At 47.4% G+C, this 13,561-nt stretch overlaps 8 protein-coding genes across 8 annotated transcripts; all 8 read right to left on the bottom strand.

Moving 5' to 3' along the window:
- Positions 1-879: 879 nt before the first annotated feature.
- Positions 880-2,031, bottom strand: TEOVI_000034300 (uncharacterized protein; the record flags this gene model as incomplete). The annotated part of the gene is made up of 1 exon (XM_067222131.1): positions 880-2,031. One exon carries the CDS (start codon positions 2,029-2,031, stop codon positions 880-882), a length of 1,152 nt encoding a protein of 383 aa, XP_067078232.1.
- Positions 2,032-3,046: 1,015 nt separating this feature from the next.
- On the bottom strand, positions 3,047-4,246 carry TEOVI_000034400 (PQ loop repeat, putative; the record flags this gene model as incomplete). Its single annotated transcript, XM_067222132.1, has 1 exon — positions 3,047-4,246. The coding sequence occupies one exon, from the start codon at positions 4,244-4,246 to the stop codon at positions 3,047-3,049; it is 1,200 nt and encodes a 399-aa protein (XP_067078233.1).
- Positions 4,247-4,713: 467 nt separating this feature from the next.
- TEOVI_000034500 (uncharacterized protein) lies at positions 4,714-6,903 on the bottom strand (the record flags this gene model as incomplete). Its single annotated transcript, XM_067222133.1, has 1 exon — positions 4,714-6,903. The coding sequence occupies one exon, from the start codon at positions 6,901-6,903 to the stop codon at positions 4,714-4,716; it is 2,190 nt and encodes a 729-aa protein (XP_067078234.1).
- Positions 6,904-7,263: 360 nt separating this feature from the next.
- Positions 7,264-7,563, bottom strand: TEOVI_000034600 (uncharacterized protein; the record flags this gene model as incomplete). The annotated part of the gene is made up of 1 exon (XM_067222134.1): positions 7,264-7,563. The coding sequence occupies one exon, from the start codon at positions 7,561-7,563 to the stop codon at positions 7,264-7,266; it is 300 nt and encodes a 99-aa protein (XP_067078235.1).
- Positions 7,564-8,176: 613 nt separating this feature from the next.
- On the bottom strand, positions 8,177-8,593 carry TEOVI_000034700 (uncharacterized protein; the record flags this gene model as incomplete). Its single annotated transcript, XM_067222135.1, has 1 exon — positions 8,177-8,593. One exon carries the CDS (start codon positions 8,591-8,593, stop codon positions 8,177-8,179), a length of 417 nt encoding a protein of 138 aa, XP_067078236.1.
- Positions 8,594-8,937: 344 nt separating this feature from the next.
- On the bottom strand, positions 8,938-9,318 carry TEOVI_000034800 (uncharacterized protein; the record flags this gene model as incomplete). The annotated part of the gene is made up of 1 exon (XM_067222136.1): positions 8,938-9,318. One exon carries the CDS (start codon positions 9,316-9,318, stop codon positions 8,938-8,940), a length of 381 nt encoding a protein of 126 aa, XP_067078237.1.
- A 317-nt stretch (positions 9,319-9,635) lies between these two features.
- TEOVI_000034900 (uncharacterized protein) lies at positions 9,636-11,006 on the bottom strand (the record flags this gene model as incomplete). The annotated part of the gene is made up of 1 exon (XM_067222137.1): positions 9,636-11,006. One exon carries the CDS (start codon positions 11,004-11,006, stop codon positions 9,636-9,638), a length of 1,371 nt encoding a protein of 456 aa, XP_067078238.1.
- Positions 11,007-12,573: 1,567 nt separating this feature from the next.
- On the bottom strand, positions 12,574-13,401 carry TEOVI_000035000 (methyltransferase domain containing protein, putative; the record flags this gene model as incomplete). The annotated part of the gene is made up of 1 exon (XM_067222138.1): positions 12,574-13,401. One exon carries the CDS (start codon positions 13,399-13,401, stop codon positions 12,574-12,576), a length of 828 nt encoding a protein of 275 aa, XP_067078239.1.
- Between the last annotated feature and the right edge of the window lie 160 nt (positions 13,402-13,561).

Consider the following 13,561-nt stretch of genomic DNA (forward strand, 5'->3'; position numbering starts at 1 on the left):
ATATTTATGTAAAAACCTTTTTTTTCCTGGTACCTTCGTGGGGCCGCAGAGTGGTCACAGAACAATCCGCTCCCTTCTGCCCACTCGCGTGCGGTTGAAAGGGGTTCACGGTTACTGCCTCGCGGTATTCCTTCCGCGCCGGGGAATTTTTTTTTTCTGTTGGGTAAGTTGCAAACCACGACTTTAATAGTTTACCTCACGTGGCCCCTTCTGCGACTCCGAAGTTACTTTTAATTGGGCAACCAGGTACGAGGCAAGAGATTAAATCAAGAAAAGAGTGGAAATGGTAAGAAAATTACGTAAATGAGCGGAGACTGGTAATATTTTTAAGCACCATCGAGCCCAGGGCCAAAATGAATAAAACCGTAACTGAGGTGAAGAAGAAAATCCAGCAAATATTTGGATGAATGAGAACTTTTTTTGCCCTCTCCTCCACTGCCCCAAGCGTCCTGCCCGTACAAATTACATGTCGAGATGCACACCGGACAAACAGGGTATAAAAGAATGGAAATTAAAGCATTCAGGTATGTGAAAATAAAATAATGAAAAGTAAAAAGGTGAGAAATACTCCAACTGTGCAAAGGAGCTTCCACCACAAAGAAGTGTGTAAATGCATCTGAATGCCTAAATGATGCAAGGAAAGCAACGTAAGTAAATGTTAATAATAATGATAATAAACAAGGAAACGAATTTCACACACACAAAAAATAACAGAAAATCAATAGCACAAATGACACAACTAGTGGTAACGTGCGATAGTCAGTGCTTTAGCCAAGAAAGGGATGAGTGTGACCACGAATGCAACCGTGTCGCATCATATCTCGCCCTCACTTCATGTACCACATTTTCTATGTTAAGTATTGCTACAAGCTACTGCATTTATCGCTCCCTCACGTCTTCCTCTTGTTGGATAGAGCTTAACACAAGTGACAGCAAGCATTCTTGCTGACCTGCTGCCGTGTCATCGTCGCCGGGCCCTTCAGATGCAGTAGCTGCACCGGTTCCATCACATGAAGCGTTCCGCAACACTGTAAGTGCTTTAGCCCTCATGTTGCACCAATGCGCTTCGTTTTGTTCTCGCTGCTGGCGCCGGTTTACAAGCACATTGCTCGTGACGCGGGCTTTCTCGCGCATCGCCTCGCAGATTACATGCGAGTACCACTTATAGATACTCCGGGTGCTGTTATGATTAAGTGAGATGTTATCGAACTTCCATTCTTTTGCAAGACATTGTAAGGTAGCTGGAGTGTCAAGCGTCTGTAGGAGCGACAACGATTGAACCGCGGCAGCAAACCCAGCCCCCGACTCTTCTCTCCTTTCGACCGCGCGACTAACAAGGTACTGCACAACTTCAGAAAAATCTCTCGACGTAAAAGGTAAAGGGGATCCAAGAGGTGCTTGCACATTCAACCGTTCTGTACCGTTCCCTGTACAATTTATAAATTCCCTTGCAACCCTAACGGTAAGAGAGAGAGCTTCTCCCAGTCGCCGCTTCCGCTTCAGTTGAATTCCATGTTTCGCGATAACAGGCAATGTTTCAACAAGTCTTTCCGCATGCACTACCGCTGCTGCACGCTCAAGGCGGGACCTGAGCTCAGACAGCTTTGTGGTGACTCGATAGTAAAACCCGTCGACGACATGAGGATTGAACCACGAATTAATGACATACTGTTTCCATAACGACGCCAGCAGTAGCTTCCGTGCCATAAACTGTGATTCCCGTAACCGATACGCCGACATGGCTTGCATTCGCTCTGCTTCATGTCTGTAATATGAAGGAGCAGAGGCCTCAGGGTTGGCGGCAACGGGTAAAGGTAAGGGGAGATGATACACGGTAGGTGCGGTATCAGTGCCTTTGCGTCCAGCAAGTGGCACCTCCTCACGGTGCAGTTGTGTTAATAAGTGGTGCTGTGACGCAGCTGTAGAACGGCGCAACTGACGGTATTGGGTGTGCATAATCGTGGCCGCCTCCTCAAGCCGCAGCAACGCGCCCTTTATAGAATCATCAATGCCCCGACTGCCATGGTTCATGTGCCACCACTCACCACTTTCTTTTTTCCTTACCTTCCAGAGTTACGCCGCACACCCGCACACAGGGAACGGTACGTGAAATTTTTCTTTAGTACGGTTGTGAAGCCTGCTCTTTTTCCTCACACCCTTGTAAAGTGAAAGGCGTGAGGAGTGATGCAATTTAAAACTCTCTAACCTCAGAGACTCAACCTGCACACTGTGTTCCTGGTGGAGAAATTGCTATTTATCTACATATATATATGTATATATTGTGAGTAAACAGGTTCGATATGGTAGAGATATGGCGTATTTAAAGGGGGGAAATACAAGAAAACAGCAGCTTCCACCAAGGGAGAGAAATGATAATCAATTTCTTTCAGTAAAAGTCGGTCAGTTCATCAGGATTTGAGGAACCTCATCGAGTAAGGGGGACAACAAACCTTCCCGGTAACCTTTTTTCTTAATTTTTTTCTCTTGGCTTGTTAAATGGAGTCGCTACGCTCGTTCAGGAAGAAAATAACATGACAACGATCATTAAGTGTTTAAGAAAAAATAGTAACGGTACAGCGTACGCGAAACACTAAATATTTATGCACTCATCCAAAAACCGTGAAGGGTCGAAGACCAAGGTCAAGGGGCACCAGACCTCAGTTAAAAAAAAGAGGAGTACAGTAAGGTCCAAAAATGAATGCTGATACATGCAGCTCGCCTCCTCACAAACACATGCGGCGGGTGCCAAAACGAAAAGGATAAAATAAGCACATCAGATGTATCCATAAAATGGAATGCGTATGCATGGCGTGTATTTGTCTGTTTGCTTACGATTTTACTTGTCGAAGCCAGGTATATTCACTTGTGTATGTGCGTGCAAAGGAATGGGGTAAATGCTGTGCATACAGCCATAATGTCCCTCTTTACTCCTCTCCACACTAAACGTAAACGGCTACTGAGCCGTATCCGCCATTTGCCACACCACCTGTGATCATCACTCCGCACACGCGGCATGTGATACACATGATGTTAATTCATGTGCATTTCATTCCCTACGTACGGGACTCCTTCGCTCCTCTACGTCCTTCCCCACATGTGCGGCGTCATTCCATCCAGCCGTCTCCAGAGCACCTACAGGAGCGACTGCCGCTTCCCCGGATGCCGGTGATGGGGGGACACCCCCGTGGGTATCGGCAGCACCAGCGCTCACCGATGGTCTTCGCCCCCTGCACTTATAGACCACCACCTGTGCTATAACGATTAAGTCTGTAGTTAGTTGGATGCCGCTACACACGAGGAACGGAACAGGTTGTTCGTACACAATAAAGTAAACCAGTTTGATAATGTCCCCAATGACCCACGTAACCAGGAGAATTAAGGAAAGGCCTTCCGTACACTTGCGGCGATGATTGCGCAGGATTTGCGGCACCAGCAGCATCGCTTCAAAAATAAGTGCTGTGTACCCAACAACCTGTGGCGCATCCTTCCACGCAGGAATCATGATCAGATAGTACAACAGTGTGGTCATAAACATCCCAAGGCCCATCATGACACAACGACGTGTGAAGGCACTGGGTGTGTGGGACAGAACACTTTCCTCCAAGCGAACGATATGATGGTCCAACCAGTGCAACGGTCCCTGCAAGAATGGAACCCGATCTGCTACAGTAGCGTAGCTGGAGGAATCATCCGGGGAAATCTGTGGTGGTTGCAACTCACTTTGGTCAATACAGATCGTCTCATCAACTGTTTTGCGCACCTGTGACCCATTTTCCACAGATCCTACTGGTGCGTCGATACCAATCATGGAACACTGACGAATGCATAACAGACGAACAAGCAGCACCATGTGCACGGCCACTGCAACGGCAGACTGGAAGAGCAGCGGAAGCGCATAAGGATTACCCATAAAATATAAAATTCTGATATCATTGCTGACAAGCAATATGACAGAAACTAGTGGAGAGTACCCATCTATTATTCCCGTTTTGTTCATTTCGTATAACTGAACGAGGTAACCAATGTGTGGCCCAAAAATCATTCCAATGGAAAATAGCAGTGACACCAGTTCCTTCGATGAGACCGTATTTGTTGTGTTCTCATCCGCTTTTGGAGTACTTGTGGAGGTGGGGGAGGGGCCTCCGTCCAGGGAAGCATAGGCGTGAAGCGCTAATAGTAAGATGAGTGCCGATGCGAGGCGAAGGAAGGAGCGAAAACGTTCAGAAAACGTTGGTGTTGTTTCCATGGAAGCTACTCCCGTTCTCGACAGACGCCTTATCTTTTGTTTGAACAAGTGTACACACGCCCCTATATACCAAGCGTTATTACGGCGCTATATCACCACCAAGCCAATGAGTAATCGTCTTCCTGCTACAGCTTCTAGGGTCCTCACTAAGGTATGAAGAGGAGATGGTTGCGACGTGTAGGGAAGGGAATAAACACATAATTAGTCACAGTTTAGTTGCTTAGTTGGTTTAAAGCTCGCACCATATTCCCTACCAACCCCTACGCCTGGTTTGTAGAAGTAAATAGTGAGGAGCAAAATCTACCAACCCTAAAATTGTTGAGCATGCAATGGCGAAAGTCGTACCATGCCTTATTTTATTTGTCGTTTCGTCTCTGTAAAAGATGCCACTGCGGGGGTCACCGCCGAGTTCTCGATTTCGGTGTGGTATCGCCCCCCCCCAACGCGTTCGATAAACCAAAGCCCCCTCAGTGCAGAGCAGCCGCAGACCTCCCCTTATTTCCTCCAGTTGACTCTGCTACAGAAACCAATTCTAACGAATGCACAACCTTCTTTCCGAGGGGTATGAGACGCTCAATCGTCTCAGCAACAGCGGCACGTGACTTTGATGTTTTCACTGCTCCTAACACGCCCGGTTCCCCGCATCCCCTTGCTTTATCACAGTCTGCACGCTGGTCGCCAACGCTCGCACTAACATTACCAACAGTGGCACTGGCGCGACCCATAGACTCCAGAAGGGTTTGTAAGCGTTCCACGCACTCATACATGCGGAGTTCCACAGTAGAGCGAGCACCCTCTTTCGTTCGCAGCACGCCCCACAGCACGGCGTACACCTGAGCGATTATGCCGCACTGCTGAAACAACAACATATGCTCGACAGAAGTTTGGGAAACGAAAAAAGAAGAAATGTCCTCGCGGTGCTTGCGTTCCATGCCGGCAAGAGCTGACGCGCTATCGATCAACAAGGCGTGAAGAACCGCCAAGGTATTAGGTGAAGACACTGCCGTGTCCTCCTCGGAAAGATTTGAGAGTAGCTGAACTGAACGGATAAGTAGTTCAAAATCCTCCCTATCGTACAGAAGCACATCTGTGCCCTCGCGTTCCATCTTCCGCTTGTGTGAAACGTGAATTTGGTGTATAGCGGACAAAGCGATGCCACTTACTGCCCCGGTTGAGAGCATTTCGATTACCCTCATTGCCGCCTCTGTGGGAATAACGGCGGACACCCCATCGCCTTTCCTGTCAACATCTGAGCCAGTGCGCATGTCACAGTGCACGTCTGTAATTGCGGCTGCGTTAGCCAACTCTCGCTCACTTAAGTCTTTCCGGGTGGATGTTAGTGCGGCAAAGGCAGTCACAGCATTTGCAAGCAAGTCTTGCTGTAGCTGTTTTTCCTCCAGAAGTCCCGCCGCTCCCAAACCCGTCAGGCTGATACCCACCAATCTCACTACCTCCACTATACTTCGCACGCAATCCTTGCCACCATTTGCAGCACTCGCATCGGATTTTGAAATCTGGTGCAACACCTCGTACACCATCGGTAGGTTGCTACCGCAGGTTGTCAGATTCTTCAGAGACATCCATGCCTTTTGCAAGGGTGGCAAGTAGGACAACACCGCAGACCGTTGGGAGCGCGAAGCTGTGGGGAAGTGCAAACAACCACCACTCTGCTCCGCAGAAGTATCACAAATGGCGCTACTGTCGTGCGACTCCCTGTTCCTTTCTTCGCCGTATCTGTTGTCATTACACAAGTCAATTTTATCAGGCCGCGTACCAAGCAGAATCAGTCTCGACAGCCAAAACAAATAGTACACCACTGCCTTAACGGTCATGTAATCCGCCTCCTCGTATCGGTAGCTCACTCCCGTGGCATTATCCCCAGCAGAACTAATAAGCAACCGAGCAACCGCCCCCAGTGCCGCATCTAGTGTCGTTCGCTGCTCAGTACTGAGCAGGCACTCCGTCACTCCATTCTTCACTGCATCGTAGCGGTTCATCCCATATACTTCCTCCATGATGGCAAGCAAAGTGGTACTGAGAATGGATTCACCACCTGCTAAAACCGCCCGACGTGCGCCGTCACGCGAAAGGCAAACAAGGTTTAGTACAGCAAGTGCAGCCCACGCCCGTCCCCGTGGACTGAGGTAGCGGTATTTTGTAAGCGTACCTAGCGCCAATTCTACAGCCCCCTGTTCAACTAGTGAGTCTGACGTGTCGGCATCACCGCGGCTCTCATCTCCTTGGGATGAACAATACGAAGCACCGCTCGCCAGTTGGCACATATTGGCAACACAACGACAACATCCCTCACAGATGGTCGCATCATCCAAGTGTGATTGCATCAAGTGCAGCACTAAATGTGGTGCTCCGTTACCCGAACCACCACTGACTCCATCTTGCTCGGTGTAGATACCGCTCTTGGTCGCGTTAAATGACGCAATCGATGCCGTAACATCATCCGTCACGTCCAAGTCTAGCAACCGCTGGAGTGCAGCGCGGGTTAGCGTTGCGTCGCCGGACTCGTGGTGCTCCGCCAGAACTTGGAGTGTTTGGGCTAATGTGGCCCTCGGATGTTGAAGTATCCGTCCACCTGTGTCCATGAACAGTTCTCTGCTCTCTGCTAAGCTAATCCATCGCATGAAGGAGCGCCGTAACATAACTGTAGCACTGATAACCTTCAACTTACAATATTTCAAGGTGTCCTGTGGCACCACCGTGAGGATGTTCTTTCCTTTTTTCCTCTTGCAAAGATGGCAGCAAATGCCTAAACAAAATGTCTGGTCAGGTGTTGAAGGGACACAGAAGAATGCGATGACAGAAAAAGAATTGAAGAAGAGAACGTGCCAAAGGGGGTAATAAAGTTGAATATGAAGTATCAAAGAACACAAATTCAGAAACCGGGGCAATGCAGAATCCCCTGCACCTCGGCACGCAGCCATCCGTGGGGTCACCACCGTTAACTCCCAGCGGCCATAACACCAACCTTTCGAGCCTGACCACTCCCAGCCTCCCAGTACTCAACGCTTACCGCCTTTCTTCGTGCCACTGAGTGAACCCTTTCGTGCATTTTCCTTTGCGCCTGCAGCCTTACCGAATTTTCCACTGCTGTTGTACCCCCCAGGGCGGAACTTCCGTTTGGTTACGCCCCCTTTCTTCGTGATGACGTTGCGATACGAGAGTTTACGAGGAGTCGAGCGGCTCTCTTTAATTTTCATACTGCGAATTTGATTGTATGTTTTACTCTTCCGCTTCTTAGGAATAAACGGTTTACCACGTTCCTTTGCTGTCCGGCGGAGTTGGTTGTTGCTGCGTCCCATTGGCGCAAGCTCTCCGCCGTAAGTGGCACTTTGGGTAAAGGGAATACTTTCAGCGAAAAAAAAAACAAAAAGAAAAGGCATGTGGAGGGGTGAGAGGAGGAAAAAATATTGCCATGGGCGTGTGCATAAACATATCGCATGTTTTTTTTTTGTGGGGAGGGGGGGAAATAAGACAAAATAAATTCCACCTCCTGGTCGAAAAACAAAAGAGGTTACATGGGACTGCGCGCTAACGCAACAGCGGAGAAGGAAAAAAAAACACTAGTAAGACAGTCAACAGAAACCGTCAACAATCATAAGCAAAGCAAAATGAAAACTGCAATAGGTTGAAAAGGGAGGCACGTTTGTAAACAGCTTCCTTCTCCACCGAAGAATGAGTTCAAATACGTCATACATAAGAGAGTAAGTAAAACTGCGTTAAATTCAAGAGCTTAAAAAAAAAAACATCTCCTCAAGAGGTACAGGAAGATATGTAAGGAGAAGAATTATGAAGCAGCGGAAACGAAGCGGTTTTGAGCACGTTTCCGGGCCGTATAATTACTCGCTGACCTTTATTGTTAGTATGGAAGGGAACAAAGAAGGAAGTAGAAACGCTGCTCGTAATGTCCTATTTTTATTCTACCGTATGCAAGGGAAGATCGTCCAACGGAAAGGGTTTACTGGAGATGAATTTCATTCCACTCAAAGCACCTGCGTCCGTTTCGCTGTCGTCTTCTTCCATGTATTCGGACAGTTCAATTTCCTCAACATCTCCATCATATTCTCCCCTAGAGCCTCTTTTCCCCATGCGACGCTTTTTCTCCAGTGTCTCTGGATAACATGCTTCATCACTAGAAAATCTTCTCACGATCCGCTCACTGTATGACCTAATTGAAGCGGCTGCTGCCCAGAACGAGGGGTAAAGGCGGCGGGCGACGCGTCGTAGCACACCAGTAGGAATCCAATCCAGTTTCACATCGAAATACTGCGTGGCAAATGTCCTGGTAGAGTTGTGGGAACAAAACTCCACCTGTACATTATTTAAGGGCATTGGTTCTTCAGAAATAGTCCACGTCGAGCAGGGGTTAATACCTCCTTCCGAGGTGACAGTGGGAGGCACAAACGTCACAATCTAATTAAACCCCTCCCACGAATATTTTATGTATATAGTTGTCTGAGCGCTTGCGCCACCGCCCGTTAATGTTAACTCTCTATAGGGTATTCCTGTTGTTTCCCGTAGTTTTTTTTTCTTGACCAATTCCTAAATCCTCTTCAGTGACGCGTCGAACTGAGTCCCAAGAAGCACAGACGCACCCCACAATAAAAATAATTCTAAGGGAAAGAAGAAAAGGTGGACTAGGGTAATTTTACATGATGTTATTCGGACAACTTCTGTCAATCAAAGCAATATTTAGAAAACAAAAACAAAAACAACCGTACATGCATGTGTATGTTACTTTTATACGCAACTTTCCTTCCCCTCCCCACACACGTTCCCCAACACCTAAGGTCAAAGCACCACAGCGAATGGGAGGTGTCATGTCTGGGAAGGAGGTCCTCCCCAACGGAGGGGAGAAGGAGAAGGGGGAAAAGAGTTCCATGAGAGCAGAAAAGAAAATAAAGAAACTGAACGGCGTCCCATAGGCATGTGCGACGCCTCATCACAGCGTGTCTCTGTGTGTGTGTGTGTGTGTGTGTGTGTGTGTGTGAAGGGAGGGGTAAAAATGAAAGAGCAATCATAAAGTCCATACACAAAGGCAGCCAATGTTTCTTCATTCCAACAGGAAACCACCAAGAAACCCGTTCGACTGTTCACGTTAAAAATTGTTTTTTTAAAAATCAAAAGGCATTAAAAGGGGGGGAAAACACACACCCAAAACACGTCCCTGCGTGCGGTTTACTCCATGGCCTTCCCACATATTTTCCTTCGTTCCTCTTGTCTTCATCTGCCCCATTTCCTTCCAACCACTCCACACACGGAATCACGGAATGTCTCCACACACGGAATCACGGAAAAGAGGAGAGAATCAGCAAAAACGACAAAAAGATGTTTAGGACACCATCAAGGTAACACAATAACCCCCAAAAGTAACTCACCAATACTTATGTGACTCTTTCATTCTCATTTTTTCCCTCTTAAAGGGGCATTCCTCAGGTAGCATAGTGAACACCGACTGCGATGACAACGATCCCTGCACGACTGAGCATCCTTGCTCTGTGGTTCTCTTGATGTTTCGCCCATGTTCGCCCTCGTCCTCGTCATCTTCCTCCTCTTCGTCATCTGAGTTCACGATGAAGCCAGAAAGGCTCGTATCTGAATCATCATCAGCTGCCATCAGCCGTTCCTCAGTGGATGTGGATGAGCGCAAGCTTGTGGTGTCGCTGTCCATTCCCATCTCGCGGCAACACACCTTACAGTAGCCGATTTCCGACTCATACTTTGGCCCGCCACAAGCCTCATGGCGCAGAACGTTGCACCGAACGCACTGGAACAGCGAGCCACCTTCTCCACACTCAGCGCAAACCACCTCGATTGCTCCGTTCGTTTGTGAAGCCTTCACCGCTTCTTCCACCGATAACACAAAAACAGAGCCAGATGTACCACTGTTATGAAGGGGCGAATCGTATGGAGTTACCAAATCCACGACTTCGCAGTCATCGTGACGCCTCGTTTCGTCATCGTCGTTTGTTTTACCATTTAGTGTTCCTCCTTCTGCGTACTGCGTCTGAGTTCCGTTTCGACTTGTGGCGGAAGGAGAATCATGACATTGCTCAGTGGCAGAACTCTGCACATGGTGTGATCGCCTCACATGAGCCTCATCGCCATCACCGGCTACGCCAGTTCCATTTCTGTTCTCGTAACTTTCAACAGCGCTAGCGGCAATGGTGCCGGAGGCGGCATCGACTGACGCTAGTGCGAGAAGTTTTTCACCCATTTGACGCACAGCGTCCTTCATGGAGGAATGCCTCTCGTAGGACCTGTCGAATTTCATCTGCTCCCTATTAAGAAGGCGAAGGAGGATCTTTTCTCCTTTACTAAGTTTTATGCGTGTATTTTGTTGAAACAAATTCGACAGAAACTTATCAATGTCAGCGGGGACCTCCCGGCGCCACGGGGCCGGTTCCAACAACCTCAGGGAGCCCTCCTGAGCTTCAGCACCGCCGTCATCGGCTTCACCCTCCTCTCTCTTCCTCTTCTTTTTCTTCCTCCTACCTTCCTCCTCGAAATTGCTGTCGCATTCCTTGAATGTTTCAGCCGCTTCTTCTCGGTTAAATTGTTTGAGAAACGATGGTGGGAAGGCGCGCTTAAGTGCGGGAAGAACTCCTTCCAACCACCGAAAGGCACCCTCATGGTCTTGCGAATTACGCGGTGTTTCACAACTTCCACCGCTTACAACGTAGAGATGGTAAACACTCGCGACGGCACGCCACTGTTTAGGTGTCAGTTCTAACAAATCACCCATATTTATATAGATATCTATGTATGTTTATCTATTTACTTTTTTTTTAAAAATCTGTTAACTTTGTAATGTGTGATGTTTCCCCCCTCAACTTTTTTTTTCGAACGCTTTGCAAAACCGGGACTAAAAGATTATATAAAAAAGCTACACACACGACACACACACGTCTGCGCGCGCGCAAATGCACAATACGAAAACGTGCTTTATGCGTGTACTTTGCAATGTGTTGCAACTAAAAGGAAAAAAAAGAGAGGTAGTATGGGGAAGTACAGAGTGACAAGTAACACAGAAACTAGTATAGATTATACTCAATTGCATCTATGTGCGCAAACACTCGGTAGTACCAATACGCAAATATATATATATATATATGAGCTGTGACTTCGTTTCTGCAAACAACGAAGTTGTCAGCATGCCATTATACACGACAGATAAAGAAATCAGAGAAAGAAAAGCAGAAATAAGGGTTAACAAATTGTTTGCTTCGCTTTCTCTTCACCGCCCTATTGAAGTTTTATTAATATAATTATCTTTTTCCACGGGTTTCTCCCCCCCCCCCAAAAAAAAAGGAAAAGGGGATTAAAAACACTCCTCCACCGTGGTGCAGCCACCGCACAAAAATATCTCCATCGCACAGCATTGCTTAAGTTGTTAAGAAGAAATTATTTGGTACTCCACAGTAATGAGTGGCCACACGGGGTTTTCATCCTTACATACAGTCTACATTTGCATTTTTGGTTAGCGGAGCACCTAAACTCAGCATTTAAGAGAAGGCTGTTCAAATACGCTTAAGTGTGCATACTTGTGTATCGGATTTGCACTCTGTTGAACAAACAAAAGGGGTAAAAACTCTCGAAAAGACGAAGCAAATGCGGATTTGAAACACAAGTTCTGCAGGCATTATAAAACATTCAGTGTGGTGTTGTGGTTTCGCTCCCTACCACATCCGTCATGTTAGTCGAGCGTACGCTAAAACCCTCAGCAACGCTGGAGGCGTAAATCAGTAAAATAAGTGGAAGAAAATCCAACATGAAGTCCCGGAGAAGAAGCATTGATCGGTAACGAAGATAGAAAGAGAGAGAGAAAAAAATGCTTTAGGAAGACAAAAAAAAAAAGAAAAAATAGCCTTCTATTTTCGTTTATTTTTACCGATACGTTTTCTAGCGGTACTTCCAACTCCCGCCACATTCCTTTTTTTTAAAAAAAGTCTTATATAGCACAGTATGAATAAGCGACTCGGTTGGTCGGAGGCCCTGGGAAAATGAAGGCAGCGTGGGGGAAACTTTGTTGGAAATAGCGCCCCAAAAGAAGTTTAACAAAAAATAACGCACATGTATTTGGTCGCTTATCCGCAACTGGAAGTCATGCGCGGGAGTTCACACAACCATGTGGTGAGGTTTAACACGTATTAACAAATAAACAAATCCAAGTACCTATTCGTTGATGAGTACACGTAAAGACGATACAGCGGAGCTGACTCACACAAGACGGTACTTGTGACTATTTTTTATAAGCCGAAACATCATTCAAGAGCAAATCTCCACGTTTGTTAGCCAAAGTGCTTCACCCCTCAGCGGCGCCGCCACACGGTGCAATGAGCAACCCCCAACTGGTAGCGACGAACATGATCACGAATAAGAAATGCCTCATCTGTTTCACTGAGAAGATCAAAGTTCGCTCCCAATATTTCCTTCACCAATATTTCACTCGTTGACCCTTCTGCCCTTCCACCAACCCACGTATCCCGCTCCTCTGCCGAACCCTCCCATGAATATGGTGAGGAGATCACGAGGATGCCACCAGAAACGAGCAGCAGCGGCAGCATATCCAACAGCTTGCGAGGGTTGGGAACGCGACAGAGCAGATTCGCAACAAGCACAGCGTCAAAGCGCTCTCCTGAAGGAACACGGTACCATGAAGTTATATCTTCATCATTTGTATCACCATGGTGGACGGGAGGCACAATATGACCTCTGCCATCATCGCCATCCGAGTCAAGAAGATTCATTGCATCGCCCCGATAGAAACGGCACCGTTGAGGAACCGCCCCATCCGGTAGACATGCAGTGCGCTCCACTGTAATATCACCCTGCAAAGGGGCCTCATATTTGATTGGCTGTATGTTTGGGTTCAACGCGCTTTGCACGACATTTCTCGCCATTTTGATGAATGCCACAGAGTAATCAATCCCGACAACCCGGCTGAAATATTTACTCATCTCCAGAGAGGAAGCACCAACCGCACACCCCAAATCAAGAGCACGTCTTTCCTTTCCATCATTAGCAGGCACAAATTCATGAAACTTGCGAGCGACTCGGATGGGATAATCAAAGCTCTCAGATATCATACGAAGGTTTTGCGCAAAGCTTTCCGACGAGAGGGTGTAGTGAAACTCCATGTATTGCCGCACACTTGCATCACTTTCGTAAACGTTCGCCGGTTTTGAGGGACGACAGAGCGCCCAATGGGGAAACCACTTTCCAAAAAACCCAAACAGTTTACGAAGCACCCAAACCCCATCCGTCCAAGATAGGAACTTGTAGCGACAGCGCAGGAAG

The sequence above is a fragment of the Trypanosoma equiperdum genome, assembly GCF_001457755.1.
Source record: "Trypanosoma equiperdum strain OVI genome assembly, contig: ctg_155, whole genome shotgun sequence".
Lineage (NCBI taxonomy): Eukaryota > Euglenozoa > Kinetoplastea > Trypanosomatida > Trypanosomatidae > Trypanosoma > Trypanosoma equiperdum.